The sequence below is a fragment of the Pleurodeles waltl genome, chromosome 3_1 (genome assembly GCF_031143425.1).
Source record: "Pleurodeles waltl isolate 20211129_DDA chromosome 3_1, aPleWal1.hap1.20221129, whole genome shotgun sequence".
Taxonomy (NCBI): domain Eukaryota; kingdom Metazoa; phylum Chordata; class Amphibia; order Caudata; family Salamandridae; genus Pleurodeles; species Pleurodeles waltl.
This window is the reverse complement of record NC_090440.1, coordinates 1,562,437,633-1,562,459,843: the sequence shown is the minus strand read 5'-3', so window position 1 is coordinate 1,562,459,843 and position 22,211 is coordinate 1,562,437,633. Positions and strand designations below refer to the sequence as shown.

Below are 22,211 nucleotides of genomic sequence, written 5' to 3'. Positions count from 1 at the left end.
TACACACGGAAACTATACACATATCTCGTCCTACTTTCAGACAGCATATACAATTTAATTCCATATCGTGCCCTTTTGCTAGGAATGTACTGGCTAAAAACCAAACGACCCTTGAAGAGGACCAAAGACTCGTCCACACTTAACTCTTTGCCTGGAACATAGACCTCCGAAAACCGATCTACAAAATGATCAAGGACAGGCCTAATCTTAAAAAGACGGTCAGAAGCTGGGTGATCTCGTGGCAAGGCTAATGCATTGTCAACAAAATGCAGCATCCTAAGAAGAAGCAAATACCGATTACGACTCATGGTCGCTGGAAATATAGCTGTTGCCATCAAGGGACTAGTAGACCAATAAGAAGCCAGTGACGGCTTCCTTATCAACCCCATCAAAAAAGTCAAACCCAAAAACTTTTTTAACTCCTCCAAATTTGTGGGAATCCACTGGGCAGCTCTAGAGTGTGGCCTAAGTCTAGCAGCATTGTCCCTCAAATGCTGCTCCGCATACAAATTAGTCTGCTCAACAATCTCTTCCAAAAACACATCATCCATGAATAACTCAAAGAAATTGATAGGCATAAAGTTCTCTGTATTGGCGTTACACCCCGGGAGACCAGTAAAGGCAGGCAACTCTGGCTGCTCCATGTTTGGGGCAACCCAGACATCAGGTCTTATAACGGGAAACCTTTCAGCCCCAAGTTGCTGCACTATTGGCACATCAATGTCCTCCTCTAAAACAGGCCCTTCATCTGCACTGAGTGTGGCTTCATCATCAGAAGATTCCCCTCCAAGAGAAACATCACTGCCAGAATCTCTGACTTCCTCCTCTGCCTCAGATGCAGAGTCTGTCTCATAGTCATGATCAGACTGTGACTCAAAAAGCATACCAACCACCTGCTGAGCGGTCATCCTGCGGCTAGCCATGATCTCTCCTGCTAAAATTAACTGGACAAATTCACCACCAACAACCAGCACTGTGTAAGACAAGTAACAAAGTGTAGCTTTGTTAGTAAGAGTTATAAACTCAAAAACTATACCGCTCACTTGCCTGAAAAAGCTTGATTCACCAGCAACTACACAGCAATCACCAATGATATCCCACAAAAAATAAAGAAAGAAAGGCAAATTAGAAATAAGACAAAACAAATATCATTGTGCACAAACCTAAGGACAATTTCACACACAATCCTGCATTTAGTACACCCCCTACAAACATGTCATTCATGCATGGCAACAATACTCCTTTGGAGTAAATTGTTTTTACTTACCTAAAACATGCAACTGTGCAAACTGCAGGTCAACCACCGCCAAAACCGCAAGGAGCCACAGCAAATAAAGCAAAAGCTTTGAACTAGAACAAAAAGGAGGAAAACATTTTTTATCACAAATGCAAAGACTTCTTCAGTTGACAAACACCCCACCATCAAACATTTAGAAATTGGTGCCTAAGTGGATTCTGCCATAGGGGCAGATGGGCCTACTAATAAAATAGACCTGTCTACCCCAAGGAAGCCAGAAAATACCTTTAGTAGTGTGTCCCCATGGAGAGCGACCCTTGCCAAAGGGGACAGCCCTCAAAACAAAAAACAAAAACAAAAAACCACACACAACACTATCCCTGGTGCCTAAGTGGCTTCTGCCCCCCTTGGGGGCAGGTGGGCCTAAGAAAATAGGCCCATCTGCCCCCAGGGGGTGTAGAAATGGGCAACAGGTCAATGCCCCCCTTGGGGGGGGGGGCGCCCCGTGACCAAGGGGACGCCCCCCCACAAAAATAAACAAATAAAAAAAAATCCCTGGCGTTCTAGTAGTTTCTGCCCCCCTTGGGGGCAGACCAGCCTAAAAATAATAGGCTGATCTGTCTCCAAGGGGTGCAGAAATGGCCTGGGTACATGTGCCCCCAAAGTGGTGGGCGACCCTTGCCCAAGGCCCCCCCCATCCACTAACACACACACTATCCCTGGTGTCTAAGTGGCTTCTGCCCCCCTTGGGGGCAGGTGGGCCTACAAAAATAGGCCCATCTGCCCCCAGGGGGTGTAGAAATGGGCAACAGGTCAATGCCCCCCTTGGGGGGGCGCCCCGTGCCCAAGGGGACGTCCCCCCCCCCCCACAAAAATAAACACATCAAAAAAATCCCTGGCGTTCTAGTGGTTTCTGCCCCCCTTGGGGCAGATCAGCCTAAAAATAATAGGCTGATCTGCCCTCAAGGGGGGCAGAAATGGCCCTAAAAGACATGCCCCCCAAAGGGGAGCGACCCTTGCCCAAGGGGGCGCCCCCCCATCCACTACACACACAATCCCTGGTGCCTAAGTGGCTTCTGCCCCCCTTGGGGGCAGATGGACCTAAAAAAAATAGGCCGATTTGCCCCCAAGGGGGGCAGGAAAGGCCAACAGTTCTCTGCCCCCTTGGGGGGGGGGCGCCCCTTGCCCAAGGGGGCACCCCCCCCCACATAAATACACATAAAAATAAAAAAACCCTGGTGATCTAGTGTTTTCTGCCCCCCTTGGGGCAGATCTGGCTAAAAAGTAGCCAATCTGCCCTCAAGGGGGGCAGAAATGGCCCGAAAAGACATGCCCCCCAAAGGGGAGTGACCCTTGCCCAAGGGGGCGCCCCCCCATCCACTACACACACAATCCCTGGTGCCTAAGTGGCTTCTGCCCCCCTTGGGGGCAGATGGACCTAAAAAAAATAGGCCGATCTTCCCCCAAGGGGGGCAGAAAAGGCCAACAGTTCTCTGCCCCCTAGGGGGGGGCGCCCCTTGCCCAAGGGGGCACCCCCCCCACATAAATACACATAAAAATAAAAAGCCCTGGTGATCTAGTGTTTTCTGCCCCCCTTGGGGGCAGATCTGGCTAAAAAGTAGCCAATCTGCCCTCAAGGGGGGAGAAATGGCCCGAAAAGACATGCCCCCCAAAGGGGAGCGACCCTTGCCCAAGGGGCCGCTCCCCGCGTGCCAGAAACAGGTAAGTAAACAAAAACAAAAAAATCCCTGGTGTCTAGTGGGCATTCCTGCTGCCCGATCGCAATGCGATCGGGCAGCAGGAATGCTCAAAGAGACACCGGGGAAAAGGAAAAGCCTTTCCTTTTCCCCGGTGCCTCTTTAGCCCAACCCCCCACCCACCGGGAAGAGGAACTCACCTCTTCTCTCTTCGCCGCACAGGAAGCAAATGGCTTCCTGTGCGGCGAGGATCCCATAATGAAGTCGGCGCGCGATCGTGCGCTGACGCCATTATGGGGGGGTGGAGGGGGTTGGGGGTGGAAGGGGAAGGGCTTCCCCTTCCATCCCCGACTTTGGGGGGTGGGAGGGAAGCACACAAAGGGAGCGAGAGCGCTCCCTCTGGGCTGTGTGCCGAGGACGTAGTGGTTACGTCCTCGGCACAGCAGCACTGTGCCGCGGGACGTAACCACTACGTCCGCGGCACAGAAGGGGTTAAAAGACGATGATGTGTCTGCAGAAAGGATCAGTTAACATTCTAAGTGCTATGGCTGTTCTCTTCAAGTGCTGCACTTTCTTTTTTTTTTTTTTAGGTTTTGCCTTCACAGCTTTTGCTTAATCTTATATTTAAAAAAAAAAATCTTAAAAGGGCCTTAGAGCCTGCCCAGTACTTACCTTTCCTTACCTTAACCTTACTTAGTTGGTCAGTGCCTCTTTGTTGCCTCCATTTTCCTCCTGAACTTATAGTCTTTGTCCTGCAGTGGAGCCTGCACTACTTCCACTGGCCAGTGTCCTTCCACGACTGTGACTCCTTTTTTTTTTTCTTCCTAATTTTAGGGCCCTTTACTTTACCCCCAGCCTCCCTCCTGACATTGTTTTAAAACAAACTCCCCCTTCCATTTTCTTTTGTAAGCCCTCCTGCTTTCCTTTGTTTCTAAACCACACCACCCCTCACACTTTCCTGTTGAAGGAACATGAGATATGTGAACTTTTTCCATTTCTTGTGCACTCTGAGTGTACTTTAGTTATTCTCTTAGGTCAGAGAAGTACACCGAAGTAAATGTGTACATTTCACATAATTCATGAATGTATACTCACGTCAAATGTCAGAGTTACGGCCTTCTATGCATCGGAAATAAATCAATTTGTATATTCTGTGACAGCATGCCTGTGTTCCGTTCCCTTTGTTTTAGAATAGAAGTTATCTGGACCCCCTGTGAAATCAACCTGCCTCCAGCTGAATGTGCTAGAAAGGAAAGCTAATATCGACCCGTTTAAACAAATACCCTAGCAGATTATCCAGGCCTGTGGTCTGCTCTTTGTGCTTCGCTATTAACTTTTCTGTCCTGCAACAGGGCTTACTGCTTTGCGGTATTTTGTTAGCTGCACGACGTTTGACAGCCTTTTTTTAATTTAATTGTTGGTTTAATTGCCAGTTCCTTTGTTGGAGGTACCTTCTTTTTTGTGAAGCTTCTGGTGGTGTTCTTGTGACAGTTTGATGTACTGCAGCCTTCTGTTCCCTGGAGCCCCACTGATGAGGACTGTTGTTTATTTGTTCCCTGCCTGAGCATAGAATGTTACTACGAGAACTTCAGTTGATAACACATTTTAATAATTTCTTTAGACAGTGAATAAAGGCAACTAGGTGAACTTAAAGATGTCAACACCGATATTTGGCATTTGTTTTATATTTATATATATATATATATATATATATATATATATATATATAAAACCTATTATATAGAGCAGGCCATGCTAACTCAGTGTGAAAGCACTATCATTTGGCACCCTTCCACTTTCCTTTCATTCTAATGCCCCCACTCTCTCCCACTTTCCTCTTGTTTTAACCTACCCATTTCTCACATTCCCCTCTTCCTCTCTCTCTCTCTTGTATTTCCAACCCTCCTCCCTTCTCTCTTGTATTTCCAACCCTCCTCCCTCTCGTCTCAAGCCTTGTGCTGTGTTTTGACATGTTGCACAGCAGCACAGACTGATGTGTAACATGGCTTAAAAAGAGCACTATGACTGGGTCAGTGCTGGCCATGTCATATTGGTTTTATTATTTTTTTAAAGCCACGTTGCACAAAAGCTCGCACTACTGTGCAACAGGAAACTGCCTTTACAACGCGGGCTGAGCTACGCATGCCGTTTCAATGCAAGTGGAACAACACTTGCCTAAACCATGCATCTGCCTTAACCGCGCATATGCTTGGTTACGACAGACAGTGGTCTAGCTGTGCGGATGGGGAGGAGGAGGAACAGGAAGGTTCGGGAGAGGAAGATCCGGACTCTGCCAAGTCAGTGGGGCTGAGGCCGGGTTTGGTGGGGGGGATTTGTTTTTAGTGGTGGGGGTGGTTTTAGGGCTCAGGGCAGGAGGGGGGTCAGGGTAGTTTTTTTATGCAGGGGGCAGGGTTTTAGGGCTCAGGTCAGGGGAGAGGGGTAGTTTTAAGGGCATGGCGGGGTCGGTTTTAGGGCTCAGCAGGGTCAGGCTAGTTTTAAGGGCTGGGCCATATTTTAGGGCCAAGGACGGGAGGGAGGGGCAATTTTCAGGGGTGGGAGGCAGATTTAGGGCTCAGGGCGGGGTGGGGGACTGTGAGCGGGGTAGCTTTTATCAGGGTTTTAGGCCTCTGGGTGGAGCAGTGATAGTTTTAAGGGCAAGGTGGGGTGGGTTTTAGGGCAAGGGGTGGGGAAGAAAGGGCTGTTTTTAGGGGTGGAGGTCGGTTTTAAGGCTCAGGACGGCCGTGGTCAAGGTAGTTTTAAGGGCTAGGGCTGGGGCCGGTTTTTAGGGCTCTTGGCGGTGTTTTCAGGGGTGGGTCAGTTTTAGGCCTCAGGCCTGGGGAGGGGGCTGGTGTAAGGTAGTGTTTGGCAGGCGGCCGTGTTTTAGGCCTCAAAGCTGGGGGAGGGGAAGAGGTAGTTGTAAGAGCTGGGGCTGGGTTTTAGGGCTCAGGGCGGAGGGAGGGGCAGTTCAAAGGGCTAGGGGGGTGGATTGCAGGACTTGGGTGTCCGATGTTAGGGCGCAAGGCAGAGGGGGCTGCAGTATGCAATTTACCATGCAAATTCCATTAGCAATGATACTTTTACAACAAACTTCATTGTAAAGGCATCTGTGGTAAAGACACAGTTGTGGTTCAGACCATGTTATTTAGGCATGCTTGGTTGTATCATACAACCCTGTTGAACATGTAAAAAACACTGACAAATCCAATAGATTTTGCATAGACAAAATCTATTGGCTTGGCCAATGCATGTTTGATTTGGGGCAGCTCACGAGCCTTCAAACCTCTCTTCAGAAGATATTTAAGCCACATTTGTCATTTTACCCCCACGTTAGTGATTTTAATGGTACCCAGAGTTTGTGGCTTCCAGAGGGACATGGATATGTAGCCAAAATGTGGCATACAGTTAAGCTTTTTACAACAATTTGGAAAAGCAGTGACCAAGAAAGCGTGTATGAGTTTTAAATAACATTAACAAACATTTCTGTGCTGGGGGCGTGTCCAAGATTGCGACGTGAGAGGACGCTCAGTAGAGAGCTCCGCTCACGGCCCCCAAAAAAATCCTGAAAATGCCCGCTTCCCCGGACACCCTGACTCAAATCAAGGAGAGTCAGGAGCGCTGTAAACTGCTGCATGCCACGGACCTGCCAGCAGCGAAGCGCATCACCATAGAGGCGAACCGGACAGGGTCTGAGCCGGCTCCGGAGTAGTGCCCGGGCCCTGCTGAGGACCAACGCAACCCGACCGCCGGAATCGGAGCTGGTGGGAGTCGAGGGTGGAAGACATCCGAGGTGAAGGGACGACGTGGGTGTCGGGCTCTCGCTACTGGCCGACGCTGCAGATGCCCGGCGAGGTGCCGAGGCGGGCTGTCAGGCCTGGGGAGATCGCCAGAGCGCCACGGAAGGACGGATGGCGCGTGCGCCGAGCCGGGAAACGGCCCAACGGCGCTGATATTGGCAGAGACGTAGTGGAGGTCTGCCAGATCCGGTGGCGCCGAAGGGCCCTGAACTGTGCGAGCGTGACGGCGAGCACCCCCAGGAGCAAATAGGACATAAGGTCAGGGTGCGGTTTTAAAGAAAAAAATAAAAAAAGGGAAAAAAATAAAATAAATTACATAGGGGTCTACCTGCTGCGCAGCCCGGCCCACACGAGTCGGGGGATGCAGTGCGCCTTTCCACAGTGCACAAGATGGGGGTGCACGCGCCGCGAGGACCCACGGAACGTGAGCCCAGCCCGAGGGCCCTAAAGCGACCCCTTTACATTGCGGCCTAACATTGTGGTGCTGCTTGAGTGCTCTCTCCCCCGTACCCACACCATAACACACAACTGATGATCCTGGGCCGGCCCCCCTTTGCAGAGCTCTTTGAGGACACCCAGGCAAAGACAAAAGCCCACGAGAGCCGGCGCACCCACGGCTAATATAAACTGAGACGCTCGCGTCGCTTTGGACCGATCACTCGGCGATCCGTGATAAACTCGCAGGGTGCATGTAAGGAAATGCCTCCTTGGCATGGTTACCCCCTGACTTTTTGCCTTTGCTGATGCTATGTTTTGAATTGAAAGTGTGCTGAGGCCTGCTAACCAGGCCCCAGCACCAGTGTTCTTTCCCTAACCTGTACTTTTGTTCACACAATTGGCACACCCTGGCATCCAGGTAAGTCCCTTGTAACTGGTACCCCTGGTACAAAGGGCCCTGATGCCAGGGAAGGTCTCTAAGGGCTGCAGCATATCTTATGCCACCCTGGGGACCACTCACTCAGCACAGACACACTGCTTGCCAGCTTGTGTGTGCTGGTGAGGACAAAACGAGTAAGTCGACATGGCACTTCCCTCAGGGTGCCATGCCAACCTCACACTGCCTATGCAGTATAGATAAGTCACCCCTCTAGCAGGCCTTACAGCCCTAAGGCAGGGTGTACTATACCATAGGTGAGGGCACCAGTGCATGAGCACTGTGCCCCTACAGTGTCTAAGCCAAACCTTAGACATTGTAAGTGCAGGGTAGCCATAAGAGTATATGGTCTGGGAGTCTGTCAAACACGAACTCCACAGCACCATAGTGGCTACACTGAGAACTGGGAAGTTTGGTATCAAACTTCTCAGCACAATAAATGCACACTGATGCCAGTGTACATTTTATTGCAAAATACACTGTGCCCCCTGAAACCTTAACCAACTACCTATGTAGGCTGACTGGTTTTAGCAGCCTGCCACACTCGAGACATGTTGCTGGCCACATGGGGAGAGTGCCTTTGTCACTCTGGCTAGTAACAAAGCCTGCACTGGGTGGAGATGCTTATCACCTCCCCCTTGCAGGAGCTGTAACCCCTGGCGGTGAGCCTCAAAGGCTCACCCCCTTTGTTCCAGCGCCACAGGGCATTCCAGCTAGTGGAGCCCCCTCCGGCCACGGCCCCATTTTTGGCGGCAAGGCCGGAGGAGATAATGAGAAAAACAAGGAGGAGTCACTGACCAGTCAGGACAGCCCCTAAGGCAACCTGAGCTGAAGTGACCCCTTGGGAGGAGGCACAAAGAGGGTGTAGCCACCCTCAGGGCTAGTAGCCATTGGCTACTGCCCTCCCTGACCTAAACACACCCCTAATTTCTGTATTTAGGGTCTCCCCTGAACCTAGGAACTCAGATTCCTGCAACCTAAGAAGAAGAGGACTGCTGAGCTGAAAAACCCTGCAGAGAAGACGGAGACACCAACTGCTTTGTCCCCAGCTCTACCGGCCTGTCTCCCCCCTTCTGAAGAAACTGCTCCAGCGACGCTCTCCCCAGGGACCAGCGACCTCTGAATCCTCAGAGGACTACCCTGCTCTAAAAGAAACTCCTGAGAACAGCGGCCCTGTTCATCCAAGACTGCAACTTTGTTTCCAAAGAAGCAACTTAAAGACAACAGCATTTCCCGCCAGAAGCGTGAGACTTGCAACTCTGCACCCGATGCCCCCGGCTCGACTTGTGGAGAAACAACACTTCAGGGAGGACTCCCCGGCGACTCCGAGACTGTGAGTAACCAAAGTTGTGCCCCCACAGCAAAGCCTGCAGAGGGAATCCCGAGGCTCACCCTGACCGCGACTGTCGGATTCCCAGATCCCGATGCCTGGAAAAGACCCTGCACCCGCAGCCCCCAGGACCTGAAGGATCGGAACTCCAGTGCAGGAGTGACCCCCAGGAGGCCCTCTCCCTTGTTCAGGTGGTGGCTACCCCGAGGAGCCCCCCCCCTTGCCTGCCTGCATCGCTGAAGAGACCCCTTGGTCTCCCATTGATTCCTATTACAAACCCGACGCTTGTTTGCACACTGCACCCGGCTGCCCCCGTGCTGCTGAGGGTGTACTTTCTGTGTGGACTTGTGTCCCCCCCGGTGCCCTACAAAACCCCCCTGGTCTGCCCTCCGAAGACACGGGTACTTACCTGCTGGCAGACTGAGACTTCTCCATTGAAGTCTATGTGTTTTGGGCACCACTTTGAACTCTGCACCTGACCGGCCCTGAGCTGTTGGTGTGGTAACTTTGGGGTTGCTCTGAACCCCCAACGGTGGGCTACCTTGGACCCAAACTTGAACCCCGTAGGTGGTTTACTTACCTGCAAGAACTAACAATAACTTACCTCCCCTAGGAACTGTGAAAATTGCACTGTCTAGTTTTAAAATAGCTATATGTGTTTTATTTGAAAAGTATATATGCTATTGTGATTATTCAAAGTTCCTAAAGTACTTACCTGCAATACCTTTCATGCAAAGTATTACATGTAGAATTTGAACCTGTGGTTCTTAAAATAAACTAAGAAAATATATTTTTCTATACAAAAACCTATTGGCCTGGAATTGTCTCTGAGTGTGTGTTCCTCATTTATTGCCTGTGTGTATGTACAACAAATGCTTAACACTACTCCTTTGATAAGCCTACTGCTCGACCACACTACCACAAAATAGAGCATTAGTATTATCTCTTTTTGCCACTATCTTACCTCTAAGGGGAACCCTTGGACTCTGTGCATACTATTCCTTACTTTGAAATAGTGCATACAGAGCCAACTTCCTACAATGCACAAAACACAAAGCAAGGCATATACTTAACTCCATAATTAATGCACAACGTGCCTAAAACAGACACAACTATGGTGAAACCGAAACCCCAAGGGGCCAACTCGAAGCCAGGCCCACAGTCCCATCATTAGAAACAGACACAGAACTCAACTCAAATGCTTTACGCAAATTGACGGAGACATTGGCCGCCCACTCTACACAAATGGAGAAAGTGCTGCAAGCAGTACTCGACACCAGAACATCACTTGAGGGCAAAATAGACACTGTGGTGGCAGAAGTCAACATCCTTCGAATGGAACATCGGAAACTAGCAGACAGGGTCACTATAGATGAAACAACCCTCGAAACGACACAACCTGACATCGAAGAAATGAAACTCCGACTCCAACATAAGGAATCTGAAATACTGTGGCTGCACAAGCGTGCTGACGAAGCAGAAGGCCGCTCACGCCGTAATAATGTGAGATTCTTAGGGTTCCCTGAGAAGATCGAACTTCCAAACGCGGAATCATTCCTAGAACGTGGGCTCAAAGAAACCATATTAACACAAGAGACCTCGCCATTCCTATTAGTGGAACGCGCATAGAGTACCAGGAGGCCACCCTTGCCCAGGAGCCACCCACACGCACTAATAGTGAGATTCTTAAACTACCGGGACAGAGATGAGGTACTGAAGGGCTTCCGCACATCTGGCCCCATAGACATTGAAAATGCAAAAACCACGGCTTATCCAGACTACACTGCCGAAGTATAGCTTAAACGTGCCACCTTCCACTCAGCAAAACAAGTACTACGAGACAAAAACTACTCATACTCCCTAATGTACCTGGCCAGATTACGCGTGGTGGATGGTGACAGATCTCACATATTCCCAACGTTGGAAGACGCATGGACCTGGATACACGCGAAGGGATTGTCAGACCCTACAACAGAAACTCAAAAACAAAAGGAATGGTTGACCCGACAGCCATGCCGAAAGAAAAGATTAAAGCCCAGAGCTGAGTCATGCCCAACTAAGTCACAAGCAGCAGACAAACAAGCTCAAGCCTTAAAAGTAGTAAACAGATTTTCGTTCATATGACCACAACCCAATCAAGACACCAACAACTCTGACTCTGCGAGTAGTCATCACGGCCCATCCACGTCCCAGCTAACCTCCCGCCCAACGTTCACCCCACGATCAGCAGGTGATCTCTAAAATAACACACGAGGACTACAACCACACAAATTCATATGTCTGCACCAATGCAAAAGCACAACAAGTGTCGCACAAGACCAGTCTTCCCAAAAGATAATGGCGATAGGACAAATTCAATTATAGACCCCTAAGAAGCACAAACAGAGGACATATTAATATACAACCCACTGCAATATGAGAGTAAAGACCCTAAAAGGTGCAACATAGAGTCCAAGATGGGAAACGGCCATATCTGAACGGGCCGGAACGCAGGAGCTATCTCGGACTACACATCAACACCCCCCCAACCCAGTTGGCTTACCGAATGTACCTAGAAGGAACCAATGTATACAGTTGCACCAGTTGTGCCTGGCAGTTCACAGTTAGATTAATTAATGTAAGGTGCATCATATCTTCTTCTTTCCCTCTTTTCCCAACATGCTCTACATTCTTATACGCGGGAGGGGTGGGGGGGCTTGGGGCGGGACAACGGAGAGTCTGGGGCGCGACAAGCTCACTCCTGGGGCGGGTAACACACTACACCATGAATCCCAAGCATAATGACGACATATAACATAGTAACCAGGAACGTTAGGGGCTTAGGCAACACCACTAAAAGACGCAGAATACATGCCTACCTTAAACGCCATAAGATACATATCGCTATATTACAAGCGACACATGCACCAGCACACGAACTGGGCGAAATCGACAAAATCTGGTTGGGCATGGTATATGGTTCTAAAACCTCAACATACGCGAAAGGTGTACTGATTTGGATCGCCCCTGGCGTTCCATATGCAGTCCAAGACGTTCATATAGATAGCAACGGCAGGTACGTCTGCCTGGTCGGAGATTTAGATGGCAGACATCTAATAATAATTGCGATATATGCACCAAATACGGGACACAGAGTTCTTCCGGACCACAACCACACAAATCCCACATGATCCGACCATACCTACTATTTGGGGGGGGGAGGGATTTCAACAGTGTAACTGAAGTGTCAATGGACAGATCCCATCCCCCAATAAAAGGCGCCCAGTGTAGGAACCTGTCTTGTGTGCTGTGTACTTGGATACAAGAGAAGGAACTACAAGATGTGTGGAGGTGTTTACACCCCATAGATAAAGAATACTCCTTCTAATCACCGGTATACCAGCTCCACACGAGGATAGACCTACTGCTATGCTCAACCAGGCTAACACATATGATACACAGCGCATCATACATGGCAAAAACCCTATCGGACCATAGCCCCTTAATCGCAACACTAAAATGGGGCAAACGGCCAACATGCATTCCCACATGGCACCTACAACCCACCCTAATATGCGATCCCCCCTTCCGAGATAAACTAGCAGAAGAAGTAAAGTCCTACTTAGCAATAAACACAAAGACGACTGCATCACGTGCGACGGACACAAAGTAGTCATGAGGGGCATGTGTATTGAACATGGCAGGGGGGGTTAGAAGGGAGTTAACTACAGAGCTACACGATATAGAAGGGAAAATAAGGAATGCGAACTGGCCTTGGGCAAGGTCAACAGCGACAAACTAAATAATCTCAAAAAACAATGGAGCGCAACTGGGACCCGCCTGTGAAAATTCAATTATCGACACTACACAGCGCACCTGTATGCTGAAGGCGACCGCACCAGCAGAATGCTGGCATGGCTAGCAAAAGGGACACGAAGGGCCACCCTCAAACGCCATTAAACAAGACACTGGCACGATAGTAAACAAGCAACTAGAGATTAATGACACCTTTAAACAATATTACCACACCCATCACAACTTAGAGTTTTTCGCAACGCCCCATTGACGCGTATACACCGAGAACAACTAGCAGAACTAGACAGGCCCATAGAAAGGGAGGAGATAATCATTACAGCAGCTAGCCCACAATAAAACCCCAGGGACAGACGGACTACCCATTGAATATTACCAGACTTTCACGTCACAGACAATCACGCCATTCCAAACAATGCTACAAGAGACATATGAAACTGGACAACTCACAGAATCGCAACGCGAAGCGACAGTTGTAGTACTACATAAAAAAGGCCGTGATCCCCTGGATGTCCGTTCCTACCAACCCTTATCGCTATTAAACTCTGACTACAAAATACTAGGGAAAGTACCAGCGAACCGCCTCCTACCCCTGATGACCACCTTGATACATCCAGACCAATTTGGTTTTATACCTTGGTGTAATACTTTTGTCAATATCAGGAACTTACTACGCATAATAGCCGAGACCCCCAAAACGGATCACTTCTGTGCGGCGGTCTTGCTAGACGTCGAGAAAGCCTTTGACACGTTGGGTTGGCCCTTCCTGATGGCAACCTTACAAAAAATGTGATTCGGTGCAGGGTTCATGCGCTGGATATCCATATTATACACTAGTCCCAAAGCACGGGTCAAAACCGGTGGCATCATCTCGGAGAAATTCGACATAGGCAGACGCATGCGCCAGGACTGCCCACTGTCACCACTATTGTTCGCATTAGCAATAGAACCTCTAGCAGCGAGATTACGCAACGAAGCAACAAGATGGGGTATCCCAGACGGAGAGGAATTCCGCATCATCTCCTTATATGTAGACGATGCATTAATATACCTACGCAACAACACCGAATCCCTATCGTACATATTACGTCTGCTTAATAATTATGGGGCCTTGTCTGGCTTACGTGTCAACTGGGCCAACTCATGTATATTCCCCATGCAGCCACTCCCAGAACCATGCGATAACACTGTAGTCGACAATGACCTAAAATGGGAGCACACAACTTTTAAATATCTAGGTATCCACATTTACCACAGCGCCTCCGATTTAAAAGAAGGTAACTTAGACAGAGCAATTACATCAATAAAAGGATCCTTACCCTTCTGGTGTTCCTTGCCCCTCTCGCCCATGGGTAGAGTGGCCTTGACTAAAAAGATCGTGCTCTCTCGATTACTGTACTACTTCGCTGCACTACCACTCACACTGCCAAAAACCCTCTTCACACAATTAACTAAGTTACTGACTGAACTGATATGGGCCAACGGACGCAGAAGAGTGGCCATGACCAAGATCTGCCTTCTAGTAGAGAAAGGGGGTATGGGCGCCCCACAATTCGAACTCTACTATGCGGCAGCACAACTACACTGGATCATGGACTGGCTACAGGATCCCTTAAGCCCCGAGGGTCGCAAAGTGAGGTCGCACCTGGGACGCACAGACGTGTTAGGTTGGCTCATAGGACGCGAGCCCCCTTCACCTCATAGCAGTGTTCTGATAACAGTAGCTGAACGTACATGGAGCCGCTATGTATCAAGGGGTGCCCACACGCCACTATATTCACCCAAGATTCCACTACTGGCTATACCAGGAATAGATCAATTACAAGGTAGAACAGGCCTTATTTCATCGACTGCAAAAGGTATACAACTGGTCGACGACCTGTTCGCAGACGGCCATTTTATCTCCTATGCGAAGTTAGCAGAAACATATACTTTAGGACAGGGCGGGTTCAATATACACGGGGCACTTAAGTGTCTAATACGAAAAACATGGGGCTGCGGCAGCTCAGAACCACCAACATCACCCACTCTACACGGATTATTGACAGGCGCCGGTACACAAACAAGCATCTCCTGGATATACCACACACTACAGGCCTATCCGGAAGAAGCACAAACACAAGCCAATACCAGATGGGACAAATCCTTACAAACACCCCTCACAGCGCAAGAATGGTCCATGGCAGTCACAACCACACGAGAAATATTGTGCAATACCAGCTTCAGGTATACCCAACTTAATTATCTACACCAGACATACTTAACTCCACTTCGCATAAAACGCATGTTCCCACAAGCTACACCTGAATGCCCAAGGTGCGGAAACACGGAGGCAGACTTTTTCCACTTGACCTGGAACTGCCCTCCGCTAAACCGAATGTGGCATGACGCCACACATCAGATTCCCACGTGGTTGGGTTTGCCGCTGAATCCGACACCCGAATCCTCTAAATTAGGAATACGCCTCAGGCGCAATAAAGACAAACAAAAACATAGATGCGCGGATTTAGCGTTTGTCACGCTCAAGCGACTCATTGCAACACAATGGAAGTCACCTGGTGCCCCAGACATTCACAGATGGACCAAAGACCGGACTCACTGGACCAAAGCAACACTTCGGGACATTGGGATTGAGGTCAAGAACGGAGACATATGGGACACTTTCCTAGACCAGCTACAGGAAAAAGGCGACACACGTCCACCTTAGACCACCGACATAACATTTACACAAAAAGATAAGGGTACAAGACGCCTCATCTGGGAAACCCCTCCCTCCTCACCTGCCACCCCTCCAAAGATTAGAACATGTGACCCCTTTGCCGCGCTCCAGAGCCCCTGCACGTCCTCTTACTTAACTCCAAAAGCGAGACTCCAAGAATTGCTACAGAGCAACCCCCCAACTACAACATCTCCTCCTCTGTCATCCCCTTATACAACCTCCCCCCTCATTCTCCCCATCTCTTCTATAATTTCCTTTCTCTTCTACACGAAACTGCGATAAGTGATGTTAATTATGGTACAGACCAAATGCATAAAATATTAAATTGTAAAGCAGAAGTAATGTAACTTTCAGGTGAAGTAACCTGTAACACAGACTGATAAAATATTGTGATCTCTGTACAATAATCGAAAACTTTAATAAACAGATAAAAAAATAAAAACATTTCTGTGCTAATATTACATCCCTCCAGCTTTCAGAAAGAGTGAGAGTTTAAACCCCCCTACCTGCCTCCCCCTCTCCCCAGGATTTTGCAGTAATCAATACTTTCTACGGTTGAAGCTTGTTAAACTTGTAATGTGCGAGGTGGAATGTAAATGTCATGTTATTCACGCTAAACATTCCTGAAAACTAGAGAAAGTCCTGATTTCAGCACGCGTTTCTGTTTGTTGTTAACTGTTTTCCCAAATTTATTGGTGAAATGAAGAAATTATGTAAGTAGTAACAAAGAGAAACAGGTGAAAATATTTTCTGATTCGAAATGTTAGTAAAGAAGAGAGTTCTTACAATGTAACGTAGTTACGTCTGCCATGCTCCTCTTGTCCCTGTGAGGTAGTGTTTCCAGGTTGTCCAAAGACCAATGATACATAGAGCCATCAATTGAGCTGTGGCTTATGATTTTTCATTGTGTTTCGACCATTCAGCAAATTGTAATGAAAAATCTACATATATATGAAGGAAAGTTATACATTTTTAACATCTGTCCAAGAATTTGAGTTTAGGAATCGTTTTTGGACCACTCTGAATTTGGGATTACCCATAGTATTAGTTGATCCCGAGGGATTTATTCAAAATGAGTTTTTGTGCACAGTGAATTAAAATGGGAAGCCAAAAATAAAGCGAAACACCACAGGGAATAAAAATGTCCTCCCGATCTATACTGCCACACTACTGAAATGAAACAGTACCCTACATGTGTGAGTTAGACTATTGGATGTGACAGGAAAACCCCAAAAACGCAACAGTATGACAAAAACAAATGTTTGGCTAAGGTAGACTTGTGATGGGGGTCTGCCGTATCTGGTTCTGGGGGGTCACAAACCTACCACCTCTAGACATTTCTGAACAGTAGACATCACGGGCTTTCCAGGAAGCTGTGGCTTGCAATTCCATCACATGCTCGTTCCCACAATGCCCTGCTAATGTCAAACCGTGACTGAAAGCTCTAATTTCTTCACTTTTTTTAAGGAAAATTTTGGAACATGCAGGGAAAGACAAAAGTCCTACTACCTCAGCCCACACAATTATCTTGATAAAAATGGTGCCACACCTATGTGGGAGAGTCTATTCCTAGGGGAAAAAATGGCTCCAGAATGTGTCATAGAAACATCAAGTATTTTGCATTGAGATGCAGTCATTCTGGGAATGTGGATAGCTATGATATATTTGGGGCTTTGGTCGGTCAGCATCAAGGGAAACCTATTACCTCTGGAGATTTCTAAAAACTAGACACTTAGGGGAGACCTGGGTGGTGTAGCTTGCATTGCATTTTACCGCTTTTTCTTACCCAGAATTCTCCACAAAGTCAAAACTATGCGAATAAATACCTGCTTTCCTTACTGTTTACATTGTGAATGGCAATACTGTTTGCTTCCAACGTAAGCCTGCACCAAGGGTACTCTACCAATCATGGGCATTTCTGAAAACTAGGGACCTGGCAGCATTCAAGTGATGTTGGCAAGTGTTGATTCCACAATATTTTTCCTGCCCAGAATACATTAAAAAACACGTTCTCTTTCACGTATTTGAAAAAATCTCTAGCACATGCAACTAACAGCAAACACCTAGTGATCCTACGTCCCCACACTTTTCCTGATGAAAACAGAGCACCAGATTTGTGGGCCGGATTCTTGTACCAAATGCAGATTTTAAAACTTACATTATATTGTTGAAACAAGTGATCAGTTTTATCTACTCCACTTATCTTCTTGTTATAATTCGGTGTGCAGTTAAACTTGTGCACTTCTGCCAACTGATCACGTACGGTGACTTTGCTAGTTGTACTGAAATGCACCAGTCATAAAGAACATTTAAAATAAGTAGACTGCACAAGTGAAGAATCATACGTAAAATGGACGACTTTCTGTGTGATGGTGTGTAGAATAACAGAGATAATCAGTTTGAGAGTGACTGGCATAGAGTGACCAGGAGCAAAGCGGCGTTACTGTAGCTCGGTGTGCAGGGAGTTTGGTCAAAAACCGTTGACCAGCTTGAAATGTATTTTTTATGAATTAATTCGTGGATCGACCTTGAGTGATAGGAATGCAAACATGGGTTGGTAAGTAAATATCAAAATAACTTCTCTTACTTATATTACCTGTAAGGCATCTTGCACACTAGTTTGTATTTAATTCTATTTCTGAGGTATATCCAGGTAATAGATTTCCGATAACCACCTTTACAACGAGTCATGAATATACCATTGTGGAGGGCATTAAAATAATCTGGCCTGGAATTTGTCTTACAGGTTTTATGTATAATGGTGAGTTCCCTATTAATGACAAACATATTGTTTTCTGTACGTAGTCTAAACATACTAAAGGGGCTTTGGATCGGACTTCTCCAGCCCTTGGATTTTTTGGCTCTGGACTCCTCTGCCATTGGTATAAAACATTGTCATTCTCATCTTGGAACATTCCACAGCAATATTTTAGTCTCATGTTTTTTAATGTTTGAGTGTATCCTTCTGCCTTCGTTGGATGCTTGAAAGGACTATCATACTTCTGGAATCCACACTGAATCATCACACAATAGACAAAGCAATATTTTTGTTTGGCAACACAGGAGCCATTAAAACGTATTTTGTTATTTTCAATCCTGATCCACACAAGGTCCTTGTGTTTCTCCTTCTCATCTGGCGTCCATATTTTGGTTAGGCGATTCTAATCTGAAGGACATAATTCTGTGCATACTTTTACATTTTGGGGGCCAGTCACAATCTGTGTAATGCCAAGGGTGTTGTATTAACAAACCTTCTTTTGGTGCAGCACAGAGACAAACATGAAGCACACACCTGCTTTCATTTCCTCCAATTCAAAATGACAGCATTTTTCCAGGGAATTCCTAATGCTCCCAAAAGTCACCTTCCATTCTCAATGTCTGTAAAAATTGTGTTCCTTACTGTTTATATGAGTTAAAGGCATTCATGAATTGAGTACAGCTAATGGGTGCAGCAAGGGCTTTAAGGGACAGATGTACGACTATTTTTCAGCAGTCCTAAACAGATTTGGGCCGTTTGTGTCACTAAAATGGCCTTTGGCATGTACAGACCCTATTTTGCGAGTCTGTAACCTATTACCGATTCGCTAAATAGGGTTTGCAAGTAACTATTCGTAAGGAAAGTGCCAAGGGCATCCCTTCCTAATAGCGAGTCACAGGGGGGTGTACGAATGTTTTGTGATTGGAATGCTGTCGCAGAACAATCTGTTTACTGCCTGCTTCAAGTAGATACTAAGCCAGTCGCAAACAGGAAGGAGTACCCAGGGGACCCCTTTCCCTTTTTGAATGACAGCAAAAACGCTTTTTAAGAGTGAGCTTTGGTCCTACAGGTCACAGCCTACCTTTAAAAAGTGAAACAGAAACGTTTCATTTTTCTCTTTGAAAAGCATCGCGTTTTCCTTTAAGGAAAATCGGCTGCACTTCAAAAAAAATAAAAGTTGCTTTATTTAGAAGCAAACAAAGACACGGTGGCCTGCCACCATCCCTGTGTTATTGCCCATTCTCAATGGGTTGAAAAGTGCGACCTGCCTCGTGAATATTAATGAGGCAGGTCAATTGCGACTCCATCGGAATTGCTAAATGTGTCTGTGACACATTATTACATTTCCTTTTGCGAGTCGCAAAAGGAAATGGTGTTACATCTGGCTCTTAGTGTTTGACAGAGAAGGGAATCAGTTATTTTGCCAATCATGGCCTTGCCTATGGGAGACTGAAGAGTCGTAGCCAGTGCTTTTGCTGTGCAAAAGCCTCTCCTCACTCATTGTTTGAAACATCACTGCAGCATATTTTCCACAATTTGTGGTTTTGCTCTACAGTGATGAAACTGTATGGCTGCACATGTTAGTTTCCGCATAGCTTTAACAGAGCCAGTGTCGGTGGCATTGAAAAGCATTGCTTGTATACAATTTATATTTCTAAATGGCCACTGCCATTACGTACAGCTAGGGAAATTGTCTAGGGTAAATGGAGGAGTATGTGTAAATGATTCACAAATGTACGTAAAAAGGGTTGTTTTCCTGAACTGAATCTGTACAAGCTAAGTGTAACAAATTTAAGGGAAAAATAATTTAAAAAAAAAAAAAATGTTTTTTAACATACTGGAAAAAAGTACTTATAATTGTTATATTGCTGGTTTCAAGCACAGTAGTAAAAGTCAATATTCTTCAAGCCTGCTAGAACTGCTCTCTGTTGCGCAAGGCGGCATACCCTTCCTACCAACATTTCTGACACATTTACCTGCCTACTGGGGCAACTTGCATGGACAAAATGTACCATTAAAACAAAACACTATTGATGTTAAAGGATACTGTTAATGTAGCAGACATGTTGGAATGGTGCCAGGCTTCTTGGTAGAGGATGTTAGATCGTTAGGGAATGCACTCGACACATGTTGATAAGCAGATGCACATCGTCTGCGAGTTCCTGGGGCAGAGTCATAAAAATCCCTACTCTTCCTAGCCTTGTATGTTATCCACAACTGCTCATCATTTCTCTTAGGATAGACGCCGACTCGACTGCGCTCATTATGCCAGAATTGGGGTACAGTACGAAGTGCATGCAATGTATGTTGGAAATCATTTTTTTAGACTGCATTTTCTCTTTTAGACTGCATGATTTCTCTCTTTACTGGTTGAATTTGTGATATTGCTGTTGCTTACAGGCCAACATTTCAAAACAGTGAATTGGGAGTTTTTGAAGTCTGGAGACAGATAAAATAAATTAATTTTTGGTTTAAAAAAATCGTGAGTGTCTTCAGTCCAACCGCAGTTATTGCCATGTATGCAGTGGACTTACAGTGTACTTAAAGCCTATGCAGGTCTTTGGTACGGGAGGACAGAGTTCAAATGTTCTAAATGTAGAGTTTTATGGATTTGCAAGTAATCTGACTGCAACAAATAAGGAGTCTACGTGATCTTTATTTTCTTAAACTACATATAAGTCACAAAATTCTCGAAATGGGTTAAAATCGCGCACACTTCATTTGTCAGAGTCTTTGCTTCCAGGTTGTCACCCAAGCATAACTACGTCTAGCTGCCTAGCCCCTCATTGTTTTCAACGCTTGCAGCCTGAGTTCTGGATTTAGCATAGAAAGCCAAAGCATATGGTCTTTACCAGTGTTTAATTCTCATTACAACAGCTGTCTCTACTGTGTGGCCACTGTAATGAAAAATATCGCAACCATCAAGGAGTATCTGTAGGTATATGATTTCATTGAGTGGGAGACATGATTTAGGAAAATTCGAATGGTGGTTGGGAACGAATTCCAAACGTACCAAATATAATGTAGTGTCAATAAGAGGAAAATTAAGTTTGTCAATGGAGCAACTTTTTGCTTCCTGAAGCAGTCCGTTTCAAATAAACGAAAAGTGCTTCAGCAAACATTTTTTTGCGTGCTTACAGTATTTGTCTGATTAGGAAGCGTTACTCCTTGGTGTTGTGGCCATCATCAAGTTCCTCAGTATGCCCTGGGCGCCTTGGTGCCTTCACTCGTCGCACACACTGGAAGGAACAGAAGAAGAATAGCTTACATACTCGAAAAGCCGTGCATTGCTCCTTCCGTTTCCCTGTCGGCTTTCCTCACTGGGAAAGGAAGAGCCCCGTGTACATTTCAAAGCGAAGAAAAGGGATTACTTCGTGTAGATTTTGTGGTTTAAATTCTACCTGAGAGCGTAGAACATTATTCTCAATACAGGCAGCTTATTAATATTTTATTACAGATCAGTGTTATGAGATATTTAAATCTTTCCTAATTGAAATTTGCCTGTTCTGCTTTAGGTGGTGGCAGCTGCCTTATTACTGGGTTGGAATAAAAGCTTATGACCTTGTAGCTGGAAGTCAGTGTCTGAAAAGCAGCTATGTTCTCAGCAAATCAAAAGCCCTGGGGCTCTTCCCAATGCTAAGAAAAGACAAGCTTGTCGGAGCCATTGTCTACTATGATGGTATGTTTCTTTGCATCTCATACTTTGATTAGATGAATGACACTTGTGTGTCATACTGTTTTGCATATTAATCTACTCAAGTGGATCTTACAGTAAAAAAGTGTGTTTCAAGGAAGCTACTTGATGTCATGAATAGCTTACTCTGGTTAAGTGCACTTTGAGTTTTAAATTAATTTATGCAAATTACATTAATGTTTGGTTTGTTCGAGCCAGGTCTCCAGAATTTGTGTGTGTGATTTTGTTTAGAGAAAAATGTCTCTACGTTGTGACAGTAAAGTTGAATCCACTCAGTTCGTTTCATAATGTCACTTTCCTTTTTTTATTTTATTTA

The 22,211-nt window shown here is 46.4% G+C and overlaps 1 protein-coding gene across 1 annotated transcript in view; it reads left to right on the top strand.

The window, feature by feature from the left end:
- Window positions 1–22,211, top strand: part of GPD2 (glycerol-3-phosphate dehydrogenase 2) — a 1,016,859-nt gene that overhangs the window by 485,711 nt on the left and 508,937 nt on the right. Inside the window, exon 6 of the mRNA XM_069225155.1 lies at window positions 21,717–21,880. Within this exon, the coding sequence (XP_069081256.1) occupies window positions 21,717–21,880 (164 nt within the window). The remainder of the gene's footprint in view (window positions 1–21,716; window positions 21,881–22,211) is intronic.